We start from the raw sequence: 13,456 nt of genomic DNA, 5'->3' as shown, positions 1-13,456 counted from the left end.
GGAGGGACACTGAGATATGTACTGGGATATACAATGAGATATACACCAGTATTTTGGTCACCCTGACAGTCCATCCAACCAATCCTCCAACTCCTGGAATGTTACTCCATATGCTATACCAGTGTTTCCCAACCAGGGTGCCTCCAGCTGTTACAAAACTAAAACTCCCAGCATGCATGGACAGCCAACGGCTGTACGGGCATCCTGGGAGTTGTAGTTTTGCAACAGCTGGAGGCACCCCTGGTTGGGAAACACTGCCCTATACTATATACTACTATATAGTCCAACATGCTGGGAGTTGTAGTTTTTGTTTGGGGCAGCTGCTGAGCCACAGGCTGTATCAGGGCATGCTGGGAGTTGTAGTTAGTAACTAACTGCAAATCCTGAATTTAAAGGGGTATTCCAGGATTTTTATTTATTTGACTATGCTACAGGGGCTGTAAAGTTAGTTGTAGTACATAATATAGTGTCTGTACCTGTGTGTGACGATTTTCTCACAATTCTTCTGTGATTTTCACCCCAATATTTCTTTTTACCAGCATACACAATGACTGTCGTCTCGGATTTTTCCCAGCTTGCAATGCGGCCGAGACCTGACATCACTAGTCAGCTGATGACAGGGAGCCTGTCTGCTTCAATGGGTGGAGGGATCAATCTGCAACTAATGCAACAGCTGGAGGGACCTTGATTGTAAATCACAGGTCGGCAGCTCATTTATGTTTCAGTGGGTGGGGTGGCTGATGTGTGGGAGGAAAATGGAATTGTGGGATTTGTAGTCAAAAAAAGAAAAGTCAGACAGGAAATACCAGTTAGCCACAGTGTTATGGTAATCTCACAACATAGCCATTTAGCCCCAAGACAAGCGCAGATCCTTCCTAAGCATGTCCATTACTGTCTGCCAGGTACATACTAAAATCACCTTATGGTGGAGAACCCCTTTAATAAAAAAAATTATAAAAATTACCCTGATACAGGCCATATAAGGAGAAATAAAAAAGTCATAGGGGTCAGAACAGGACAAAATCCCCCCCCCCCCATGTGTATATCCTATGATGTCACGCATATATAATGAATTATGCAAATTAGCAGGGCCGGTATGTTTTTTGCAAGAAAGGTGGCGACCCTGGCACACGGTAGCACACTTCACTCCCCCACTCGGCGCTCGATCCCTCATGTTGCAGGTATTGGGCTCCATAGATTATAATAGTCCATCTCCTGCGATGACCAACGAGCCAGTGGGGGTATTGGCTCTGAGACCACCACCGATCAAAAGTTTTCTTGACAGCAGAGCTGTAAAATGATCTTGTAGCCTAGGAAACCCATTTGTTTTAGGGTACGTTCCCACGTGGCGTATTTTGCTGCGTATTTGCTGCGTATTTGGTGCTGCGTATTTTCCTACCCATTGACTTCAACAGAGAAAATAAAATACGCAGCAGCAAATACGCAGCAAATACGCCGTGTGGGAACGTACCCTTAATGGAATTTCTCAAGTTTAAAGGAGTACTCCACTGGAGAAAAAAATTTGAATCAACTGATGCCGAAAGTTAAACAGATTTGTAAATGACTTCTATTTAAAAATCTTAATCCTTCCAGTACTTATCAGTTGCTGTATGCTGCAGAGGATGTTCTTGTCTTTTTGAATTCCCTTTCTGTCTGACCACAGTGCTCTCTGCTGACACCTCTGTCCATGTCAGGAACTGTCCGGAGCAGGAGAAAATCCCCATAGCAAACCTCTCCTGCTCTGGACAGTTCCTGACATGGACAGAGGTGTCAGCAGAGAGCACTGTGGTCAGACTGGAAAGAAATTCAAAAAGAAAAGAACTTCCTCTGGAGCATACAGCAGCTGATAAGTACTGGAAGGATTAAGATTTTTTTTAATAGAAGTAATTTACAGATCTGTTTAACTTTCTGGCACCAGTTGATTTAAAAAAAATATGTTTTCCAGCGGAGTACCCCTTTAAGCAGACGCTATAGAAAATAAATGTGAGACATCAGTCAGTATCAGCGGGGCTTCTGCTCTCTGCGTGTAACTATCCAGCGTCCCCCTAGAAGTATGGAGGCCCCCAGGAGCACGCTGGGGGTATTAAGGAGGCCCAAAAATGTAATCACAGGGGAATAATCACTAGTGAAGTATTTTCTGAAGCCTTGAAGTTGTGGGCCGTGTTCACACGTTACATTCTTAATGCATTTTGGCTGTTTTTGCTGTGATTACCCCAAATTGTGGTAGAAAATGGCGCATTTATACTATGATAAGCACAGTTGTGGTAAAATAGTTACATTATGTAAGATATACAATGAGGTATAGAGAAGTACACAGCATCAAATAGAGCAGCAGCAGTATACAGATAGAGCTGGAGGGGAAGGGCATAAATACTATACATCCTGATCCCAAAGAGAGAGTAGCAGTATACAGATAGAGCTGAAGGGGAGGTGTATAACTCCTATATATCCTGATCCCATAGAGATAGCAGCAGCAGTATACAGATAAAGCTGGAGGGGCGGTGTATGACTACTATGTATCCTGATCCAATAGAGATAGCAGCAGTATACAGATAGAGCTGGAGGGGAAGGGTATAAATACTATACATCCTGATCCCAAAGAGATAGAGCTGGAGGGGAGGTGTATAACAACTTTATATCCTGATTCCATAGAGATAGCAGCAGTATACAGATAGAGCTGGAGGGGAGGTGTATAACTACTATGTATCCTGATCCAATAGATAGAGCAGCAGTATACTGATAGAGCTGGAGGGGAGGTGTATAACTACAATATATACTGATCCCATAAAGATAGCAGCAGCAGTATATAGATAGAGCTGGAGGGGAAGTGTATAGCTACTATACTGTATATCCTGATCCCATAGAGATAGCAGCAGTATACAGATGGAGCTGGAAAGAAGGCGTATAACTACAGTATATACCAGTGGTCTTCAACCTGCGGACCTCCATATGTTGCAAAACTAAAACTCCCAGCATGCCCGGACAGCCATCGGCTGTCCGGGCATGCTGGGAGTTGTAGTTTTGCAACATCTGGAGGTCCGCAGGTTGAAGACCACTGGTATATACTATCCCATAGATATAGCAGCAGTATACAGATAAAGCTGGAGGAGAGGTGTATTTCTCTCTGTCTCTCTCTGTCTCACTCTGTCAGTCTCTCTCCCTCTCTCTCTCGCTCTGTGTGTCTCTCTCTCCGTCAGTCTCTGTCACTCTGTCTTTGTCTGTGTGTGTTTCTCTCTCTGTCTCTCTCGCTCTGTCTGTCTTTCTGTCTCTCTCTGCCTGTCTCTTTCTGTCTCACTCTCTGCCTGTCTCTTTCTGTCTCACCTTCTGTCTGTCTGTCTGTCTCTTCCTGTCTGTCTCTTTTTGTCTGTCACTCTCTCTGTCACTCTCTCTCTGTCACTCTCTCTCTGTCACTCTCTCTCTGTCTCTTCCTGTCTGTCACTCTCTCTCTGTCACTCTCTCTCTCTCTGTCACTCTCTCTGTCACTCTCTCTGTCACTCTCTCTCTCTCTCTCTGTCACTCTCTCTCTGTCACTCTTTCTCTGTCTCTTCCTGTCTGTCTCTTTTTGTCTGTCACTCTCTCTCTGTCACTCTCTCTCTCTCTGTCACTCTCTCTCTCTCTGTCACTCTCTCTCTCTCTGTCACTCTCTCTCTCTCTGTCACTCTCTCTCTCTGTCACTCTCTCTCTCTCTGTCACTCTCTCTCTCTGTCACTCTCTCTCTGTCACTCTCTCTCTGTCACTCTCTCTCTCTCTCTGTCACTCTCTCTCTCTCTCTGTCACTCTCTCTCTCTCTGTCACTCTCTCTCTCTGTCACTCTCTCTCTGTCACTCTCTCTCTGTCACTCTCTCTCTCTCTCTGTCACTCTCTCTCTCTCTCTGTCACTCTCTCTCTCTCTGTCACTCTCTCTCTCTGTCACTCTCTCTCTCTGTCACTCTCTCTCTCTGTCACTCTCTCTCTCTCTCTGTCACTCTCTCTCTCTCTGTCACTCTCTCTCTCTCTGTCACTCTCTCTCTCTGTCACTCTCTCTCTGTCACTCTCTCTCTGTCACTCTCTCTCTCTCTCTGTCACTCTCTCTCTCTCTCTGTCACTCTCTCTCTCTGTCACTCTCTCTCTCTGTCACTCTCTCTCTGTCACTCTCTCTCTGTCACTCTTTCTCTGTCTCTTCCTGTCTGTCTCTTTTTGTCTGACTGTCTCTCATTTCTCCAGTTTGAATGCATTAGACTAATCTCTGTTAAGCACAAGGAGATTACAGCATCTGCGCGTATTTCGAGATCTCCTGCCTTTATATCTGACTTGTGGTGTTCGGCTAATTTAAGTCCATTATGAGGGCGGATTTTGGTTGTTTAAAGAGACGGCCGCCCTGCGTTGCGCTGCACCATGTGATTTCAGAAAGGTTTCTCCTTATGTAAACTAACTGCTCAGGGATTACAGAACATTCTAATTGTTATAAATCATCTATAAAGTGGACGGCGGCCGGTGAGGAGCGGGGACCACATACAGGCCGATTCGTACACAATAATTTTATGTTTCGGTAAATTCACGAGCAGCAGATTTCTTGCAAAAATTTCTGTAATAAAAAACAAACAAAAAACTGTGATTCACTTAAACAGGGAAATTTTGAACTGGAAAAGAAATTGTCTATTCTTTTACCTTTGAAATAAAATGCAAACATGTTTCGACGCTTACGTACCCCTTCCTCAGGTCCTGACTGGCTCAACACGTGCATCGGATGCGCCACAGCAGCACTTGTTGAGCCAGTTAGGACGCCAGACCCAGGAAGGGGTACTTAAGCGTTGAAACATGTTGTCCATTCTTTTACTCTTGAAATGAATTGCAAATGGGTTTCGAGGCTTATGTACCCCTTCCTCAGGGCCAATGTAAAAACAATGTCTGACATCCTGACTGACTCTACATGTGCTGCTGTGGTGCATCTGATGCACCACAGCAGCATGTGTTGAGACACTCAGAACCTGAGGAAGGGTTATGTAAGCATTGAAACACGTTGTCTATTCTTTTAACCTTGAAATAAGTGGCAAACCCATTACGATGACTACATACCCCTTCCTCAGGTCCTGACTGGTTCAACACGTACGTGCTGCTGTGGTGCATCCGATGCGCCACAGCAGCACTTGTTGAACCAGTCAGGACGCCAGACATTGTTTTTACGTTTCACCTGAGGAAGTCATACAAAAGCGTTGAAACATGTTTGCAATTAATTTCAAGAGGGTAAAAGAATGGACCACATGTTTCAACGCTTATGTATGCCTTCCTCAGGTGAAATGTAAAAACAATGTCTGGCGTCCTAACTAGTTCAACAAGTGCTGCTGTGGCGCATCGGATGCACCACAGCAGCACGTACGTGTTGAACCAGTCAGGACCTGAGGAAGGGGTATGTATTCATCGTAATGGCCTTGCCCATTCATCGTATTGGGCTTGCCACGTAGAGCCAGTCAGGATGTCAGATATTGTTTTTACATTGGCCCTGAGGAAGGGGTACATAAGCCTCGAAACCCATTTGCAATTCATTTCAAGAGTAAAAGAATGGACAACGGGTTTTGAGGCTTATGTACCCCTTCCTCAGGGCCAATTTAAAAACAATGTCTGACATCCTGACTGGCTCAACAAGTACAGTTGTGGTGCATCGTGCAATAAGTTGCAGGTAGCTCAATGTGTTGAGGAGATAAAGCTGGAAAGGCTTTGTATAAGTACGTGTGTAGCCGGAGCCGTATTGTGTCGTTCCTGCAGGTTACCCAGGTGCCATTGTGCGCTCATTCCTCTGTTCAGCGCCAACTTTCACTAAGCACAATGTGTGTGATCTGGGTATATTACCGACATTACTCACAGCAGATTACAGCTAAGCGGCGGATTATATTTCTGCCAACTCACTTGTGACGGGAAGCAGTGCGCACATCTGCTGACTCATACACTTCTATGTATGGCTGCTTCAACTCTGTGTATTGTAGGGAGTCCCAGCATGCTCTGGCCTTACTCTACTAGGAGTTGTAGTCTTAGAGCAGCTGTAGAGCCACAATCCGTGACCATTGTATATATTAATCTTATGATGGTCTCATCCCATATACCATGTGACTAATGCACGTACAGATTTATTATTAAAGGGGTACTCCACTGCCCCAGCGTTTGGAGTATTTTGTTCCCAACACTGGGTGCGGGTTTGGGGGTTGTGATATCACGGCCACACCCCCAGATACAGCTGGAGGGGAGGTGTATAAATGCTATATATCCTGATCTCATAAAAATAGCAGCAGTATGCAGATAGAGCTGGAGGGGAGGTGTATAACTACTATATATACTGATCCAATAGAGATAGCAGCAGTATACAGATAGAGCTGAAGGGGAGGAGTATAACTACTATATATCCTGATCCCATAGTGATAGAAGCAGTATACAGATAGAGCTGGAGAGGAGATGTATAACTACTATATATCCTGATCCCATAGAGATAGCAGCAGTATACAGATAGAGCTGGAGAGGAGATGTATAACTACTATATATCCTGATCCCATAGTGATAGCAGCAGTATACAGATAGAGCTGGAGGGGAGGTGTATAACTACTATATTTCCTGATCCCATAGAGATAGCAGCAGCATACAGATAGAGCTGGAGGGGAGGGGTATAACTACTATATATCCTGATCCCATAGTGATAGCAGCAGTATACAGATAGAGCTGGAGGGGAGGTGTATAACTACTATATTTCCTGATCCCATAGTGATAGCAGCAGTATACAGATGGAGCTGGAGGGGAGGGGTATAACTACTATATATCCAGATCCCATAGAGATAGCAGCAGTATACAGATAGAGCTGGAGGGGAGGTGTGTATATACTACATATCCTGACCCCATAGAGATAGCAGCAGCAGTATACAGATAGAGCTGGAGGGGAGTTGTATAACTACTATATATCCTGATCCCATAGAGAGAGAGCTGGAGGGGAGGTGTATAACTACTGTATATTCTGATCTCATAGAGATAGCAGCAGTATACAGATAGAGCTGGAGGGGAGGTGTATAACTACTGTATAATCTGATCTCATAGAGATAGCAGCAGCAGTATACAGATAGGGCTGGAGGGGAGGTGTGTATATACTATATATCCTGACCCCGTAGAGATAGCAGCAGCAGTATACAGATACAGGAGTCTGGAAGCTGCCAGGAACAATCTGATAGGGGCTGATGTCATCCTGTGGTTCACGGCTGACCCAGGACTGACCACTTCCTTTGGCACATTAAACACTGCTTTTCTGTAGGTCAGACTGGTGATCACATGACCTAGTTACAGTAATGAAGGTATAGATGCAGCTGTGCTGGAATAAAACATATGCCACCGTAGGACGAGTGATGGTGCATGATATGGACAAAAAAAAAAAAAACAACAACCCCGGAGTGTTTCTTTAAGTGTTGACATTTCATCTTTGCTGGTATAATAGATCGTGTGTATATGGTTTACCAGACAAATTAGATTGTTCTACCTTTCCCTGAATATCCGTTGCTGTGATTTAGTAGTCTTGCTTTGTCATGGACATCGTCTTCATCACAACATTGGCGCGGGCATTAGCAAAGCTTTGTAAACATATGAGGGGGGAGGGGGAGGGTGTGCATAAGTAATATCTGCAGAACATCTCATCACAGAGAAAGCTTCCCTTTTGTCATTGGCTCCATAGGCCACTTTCATTCATATTTACATCCAGACAAAGGACGGGGCTGAGGGCGCTGTGTGTACGGCCGCCGCACCTCTCATTCCGCACAGCAGAACAGTAAGGCTTTTATTGGCGCCCCCACACTGTGTTTTGTTCTCTCGGAGGTCGCAGTCCATGACCATCCAGTGCATTAACATTTTGAAAAGTGCTGAACAGAACAATTGGGCGTGAATGCCATTGTCCGATAAATAAAATAAAATAAAAATAAATAAAAAAATTGATAAAATAAAAAAATTTAATTAAAAAAGTCTCCTGTTTTACAGACAACAATGGTCCCAGATTTACCACATGGTTGGGTCAATGTGACCTTGTTTTCGTGGTTTCCCAACCAAGGTGCCAAACTACCACTCCCAGCATGCCCGGCTGTCCGGGCATGCTGGGAGTGGTAGTTTTGCAAAAGCTGGAGGCACACTGGTTGGGAAACGCTCATAAGCATAAATGACGTTGACCATGGATGAGACCACCTTAAAGGGGTACTCTGGTGAAAAACTTTTTTTTTTTTTTTAATCTACTGGTGCCAGAAAGTTAAACAGATTTGTAAATTACTTCTATGTAAAAATCTTAACCCATCCAGTACTTATCAGCTGCTGTATGCTCCATAGGAAGTAGTGTAGTTCTTTCCATTCTGACCACAGTGCTCTCTGCTGACACCTCTGTCCATGTCAGGAACTGTCCGGAGCTGGATAGGTTTACTATGGGGATTTGCTCCTACTCTGGACAGTTCCTGACAGGGACAGAGGTGTCAGCAGAGAGCTCTGTGGTCAGAATGGAAAGAACTACACAACTTCCTATGGAGCATACAGCAGCTGCTAAGTACTGGAAGGATTAAGATTTTTAAATAGAAGTAATTTACAAATCTGTATAACTTTCTGGCACCAGTTGATTTGGGGAAAAAAAATATATATTTTTTTCCTCCAGAGTACCCCTTTAAAAAATCAGGCAAAAAATTGAACAGTGAACGTAGCCTGAACGACAGTGCTTTCTCCTTGACACTCATTAACATATCCGGTGCCACTGATAGCTAGTGAACGTGGAAGGGCCTAGAGCAGTCTTTCCCAACTAGGATGCCTCCGGCTGTGGCAAAACTACCACTCCCAGCATGCCCGGACAGCCGAAGGCTGTCCGGGCATGCTGGGAGTGATAGTTTTGCCACAGCTGGAGGCACACTTGTTGGGAAACACTGGCCTAGAGAAAAAACTAATTGCTCAAACCTGTGGGGCGATGGCTCCATAGATGATGGCGGCCAATGGTTTTGGAAGAGGCCTCAGGTCCTGAGTATTTTAGTATTTACTTTGTTACTAATTCCTACATATTACTGAAATCTCGTTTGTATTGTGGGAACCTAATAATCCATGTAAAACATTTACTAATTTTGTGTTTTCCTCTCCTTTCGCAGGAATGTTCACCCTTTCAGAAGTTGCATCGCTTAATGACATCCAGCCCACGTACCGGATTCTGAAGCCATGGTGGGACGTGTTCATGGACTACTTGGCGGTGGTTATGCTCATGGTCGCCATCTTTGCCGGCACCATGCAGCTAACCAAAGATCAGGTCGTTTGTTTACCAAAGTTAGAATCCGCCATATGTTTAACTCCAGCAAACCGAGAAGGACAGAGCAATCCGCAAGGCTCCTCGAAATATGAAGAAACAATCACTACTACAGAGGCTAGTAAAGAATGGCTAAGTACCTCACCGGAAGTTGAGCATCGGAGACCACACATGGACGCTTTGGTCAATCCGACTCCTTTGAGCAACTCTGGGGGGAGAAAAACCAACCTGGATTATCAACAGTATATATTCATCAACCAAATGTGTTATCACGTGGCGCTTCCGTGGTATTCCAAATATTTCCCGTATCTTGCACTCATACATACGATCATATTAATGGTCAGCAGCAACTTCTGGTTCAAATATCCAAAGACCTGCTCGAAAATTGAACATTTTGTTTCCATACTCGGCAAGTGTTTCGAATCCCCTTGGACGACCAAAGCTTTGTCCGAGACGGCGTGCGAGGACTCGGAGGAAAATAAACAGAGGTTAACCGGGGCTCAGTCGTTCCGGAAGCATCTGTCAAATAGCAGTGAAGAGGGAAGTCCAAACCCCAGCACTCCAATGATCAGCAAATCTGGGTTAAAGTTCTCGGCAGACAAGCCGGTAGGCGAGGTGCCCGGAATGACCATCTTGGACAAAAAGGACGGTGAGCAGGCAAAAGCACTTTTTGAGAAAGTTCGGAAGTTTCGCGCCCACGTCGAAGACAGTGATTTAATTTATAAACTTTATGTGGTTCAGACTGTGGTGAAGACGGTGAAGTTTATTTTTATCCTTTGTTATACCTTGACTTTTGTTACCGCGATTAGTTTCAAGCACGTCTGTGAGCCCAACGTGGAGCACCTTACGGGATACACCATGTTCGAGTGCACTCACAACATGGCTTTTATGTTGAAGAAGCTGCTCATAAGCTACATCGCCCTCATCTGTGTCTATGGCCTGGTCTGTATGTACACCTTGTTCTGGCTCTTCAGACGACCCTTGAAGGAATATTCTTTCGAGAAGGTGAGAGAGGAGAGTAGCTTCAGTGACATTCCCGACGTTAAAAACGACTTTGCGTTTCTTTTACACATGGTGGACCAATATGATCAGTTGTACTCCAAACGTTTCGGCGTCTTCTTATCCGAGGTGAGCGAAAACAAACTGCGCGAGATTAGTTTGAACCACGAATGGACCTTCGAAAAGCTACGGCAGCACATTTCCCGAAACGCGCAGGACAAACAGGAGCTGCACCTGTTCATGCTCTCTGGGGTTCCCGATGCCGTATTCGACCTCACCGATCTGGAGGTTTTGAGACTTGAACTTATTCCGGAGGCTAAAATCCCTGCGAAGATTTCTCAAATGACTGCTCTTCAGGAGCTGCACCTTTACCACTGTCCTGCAAAGGTCGAGCAGACCGCATTTAGCTTTCTACGAGACAACTTGAAGTGCCTGCATGTGAAATTTACAGACGTGGCCGAAATACCAGCCTGGGTCTATTTGCTGAAAAATCTACGGGAGCTATACCTGATGGGTAATTTAAACTCTGAGAACAATAAAATGATCGGACTGGAGTCTTTGAGAGAACTCCGGCATCTGAAGGTTCTCTACGTGAAGAGCAATTTGACCAAAATCCCATCGAATATCACGGACGTGGCTCCTCATCTCACCAGGCTTGTCATTCACAATGATGGCACCAAGCTTGTTGTCCTCAATAGCCTTAAAAAGATGATGAACGTAGCAGAGCTGGAGCTCCACAATTGCGAATTGGAGAGGATTCCGCACGCCATATTCAGTCTCAGCAACCTGCAAGAGCTGGATCTCAAGCTGAACAGCATCCGCACCATAGAAGAGGTGATAAGTTTCCAGCACTTGAAGAGGTTGACGTGTTTGAAGTTGTGGCACAATAAGATAGTCAGCATCCCTCAGTCTATTTCTCAAGTCAAGAACCTGGAGTCTCTGTATTTCTCCAACAACAAACTGGAGACGCTCCCCGTCGCGCTCTTCCACTTGCAGAAACTGCGGCACCTGGATGTGAGCTATAATTGTATTTCGGCCATTCCTCTGGAGATCGGCTTACTCCAGAATCTCCAGTACTTGCACATTACAGGGAATAAAGTGGACATCTTGCCAAAGACGCTGTTTAAATGCATCAAACTAAGAACTTTGTGCTTGGGCCAGAACTGCATCACGTCGTTGCCGGAGAAGATCGGCCATCTAGTACAACTCACGCATCTAGAGTTAAAGGGAAATTGCCTGGACCGCTTGCCTTCACAAATCATACAATGCCGTCTCCTCAAGAAGAGCGGGCTGGTGGTGGAGGACCATCTGTTCGATGCTTTACCGTCGGAGGTGAAGGAGGCGTTAAACCTGGATACAAACGTACCTTTTGCTAACGGGATGTAAACGTGCAGGCGACCTACACAGCAAATATTTCGACAAGTTTTTTTGTTTTTTTTTATTTAGACATAAAGTGTTAGGTTAAAAAATAAAAAAATAAAAGAAAGGCGAAACTACTTTTCCTCAACAAAAGCAATGTCTTACGAACAGTCCGTTCACTCTCCATCGTTCAGTAGCCAAGCAAATAATTGTCTTAAAAATGCAGGTATATTCACATATTTCAATCAGTTTATACATTTTGCAGATATTAGAGAATAAAAATGTTTTTTGTTTTTTTTTTGTTTTTGTTTTTTTTTCTGATTATGATTTGAAGATATTCCTATCTGGCTGTTTACAAATGACATGTTATGGCCCACGTGTTTATAGAGCAGATGCTTATTAAATTTTGGTTATAATAGTTTTGTTTTCTTGCGTTAAAAAGATGCAAAATCGGAGAATGTTGCAGAATCTTATACGGTGGTCCCTCAACATGCGATGGTAATCCGTTCCAAATGGACCATCGGTTGTTGAAACCATCGTATGTTGAGGGATCCGTGCAATGTATAGGACAGTGGTCTACAACCTGCGGACCTCCAGATGTTGCAAAACTACAACACCCAGCATGCCCGGACAGCCGTTGGCTGTCCGGGCATGCTGGGTGTTGTAGTTTTGCAACATCTGGAGGTCCGCAGGTTGAAGACCACTGTTAGAGGAAGTTGTACTCACCTGTCCCCGCCGCTCCAGACCGTCACCGCTGCCCTGGATGTCGCCCTCAATCTCTGTTGCTGCGTCCCTGAGGTGTCCCCGACGCTCCGGCAAGGTTTCTGCTTCCCCGGCATCCTCGCTCTCCGTCGCCGCCATCACGTCGCTACGCACGCTGCTCCTATTGGATGACGGGACGGCGTGCGCAGCGACGTGATGACGACGATGGAGAGCGCCGACGATGCAGGGGATCCCGAAGAGGACGCGCCGGAGCCCCGAGGACAGGTAAGTGATCGTCAGTGGACCACATGGGGCACCGTAAACGGTAGGGATGTAAGAAAAAAATCGATTCGCGCGATTATCGCGATTTTTTGTTCCGCGATACTGAATCGATTTTAAAATTCTGAGAATCGATTTTTTTGTATAAATTATTATAATTAACATTTACTGTATTTCACTCACTGAGTCACAGTCCTATTTGTCTGTCTTATTTTTTTTATAACACTTAAACTCCTGACCACTAGTTGGCAGTGTACTTGTTATCAGCTCTGTCCCACTCGCAGGCTGCTACCGCGAGACTACAGACTCAGAACAAACAGGAAGGAGAACGTACGCACTCACAGGACAACTCTCGCGGGATCTTGTTCTTTCTCAGCTAGAATAAGTTTTCCCAAGCTTTTAATAGGGAATATCGCGATATATCGTGATATATCGACAACATGACAGTATCGCGATATATTGCGATACATCGAATCGCCACCCTGGTATCGCGATTCGAATCGAATCGCCAAATTATTGGCGTTTCACACCCCTAGTAAACGGCTATCCGGTGGCAGCTGAAGCAGTCTGCGCTGCCGGATAGCCGTTTATGCGATGGCCCCGACATACAAAAGCATCGTATGTTGATGCTGCCTTCAACATGGGATGGTCTCTGAGAGTGATCGTATGTTGAAATGATCGTATGTCGGGGCCATCGTAGGTCAAGGGGTCACTGTAATGCCTTTTTGGACTAAGAGTATTTGTTTTTTAGAGAAGTTTTCGGGAGTCCGCCCTTGTCGAGAGCATTTCTAAGCAGAAAACACAGGTTAGGCTGGGTTCACATAATGTTTATTTCCCCATACGGGAGCGCATACG

The 13,456-nt window shown here is 45.0% G+C and overlaps 1 protein-coding gene across 6 annotated transcripts in view; it reads left to right on the top strand.

Annotated features, from left to right (window-relative positions):
* Positions 1-12,055, top strand: part of LRRC8D (leucine rich repeat containing 8 VRAC subunit D) — a 112,701-nt gene extending 100,646 nt beyond the window's left edge. For 5 of the 6 annotated variants that reach the window (XM_056523184.1, XM_056523186.1, XM_056523182.1 and 2 more), the window contains one exon: positions 9,111-12,055. In XM_056523184.1, the coding sequence (XP_056379159.1) occupies positions 9,113-11,647 (2,535 nt within the window). In that variant the 5' untranslated portion in view covers positions 9,111-9,112 and the 3' untranslated portion in view covers positions 11,648-12,055. The remainder of the gene's footprint in view (positions 1-9,110) is intronic. The other variant, XM_056523183.1, reaches the window with a different exon arrangement.
* Positions 12,056-13,456: the final 1,401 nt, after the last annotated feature.

This window comes from Hyla sarda, chromosome 6 (assembly GCF_029499605.1).
Source record: "Hyla sarda isolate aHylSar1 chromosome 6, aHylSar1.hap1, whole genome shotgun sequence".
Lineage (NCBI taxonomy): Eukaryota > Metazoa > Chordata > Amphibia > Anura > Hylidae > Hyla > Hyla sarda.
This window is presented reverse-complemented; position numbering and strand designations above follow the sequence as displayed.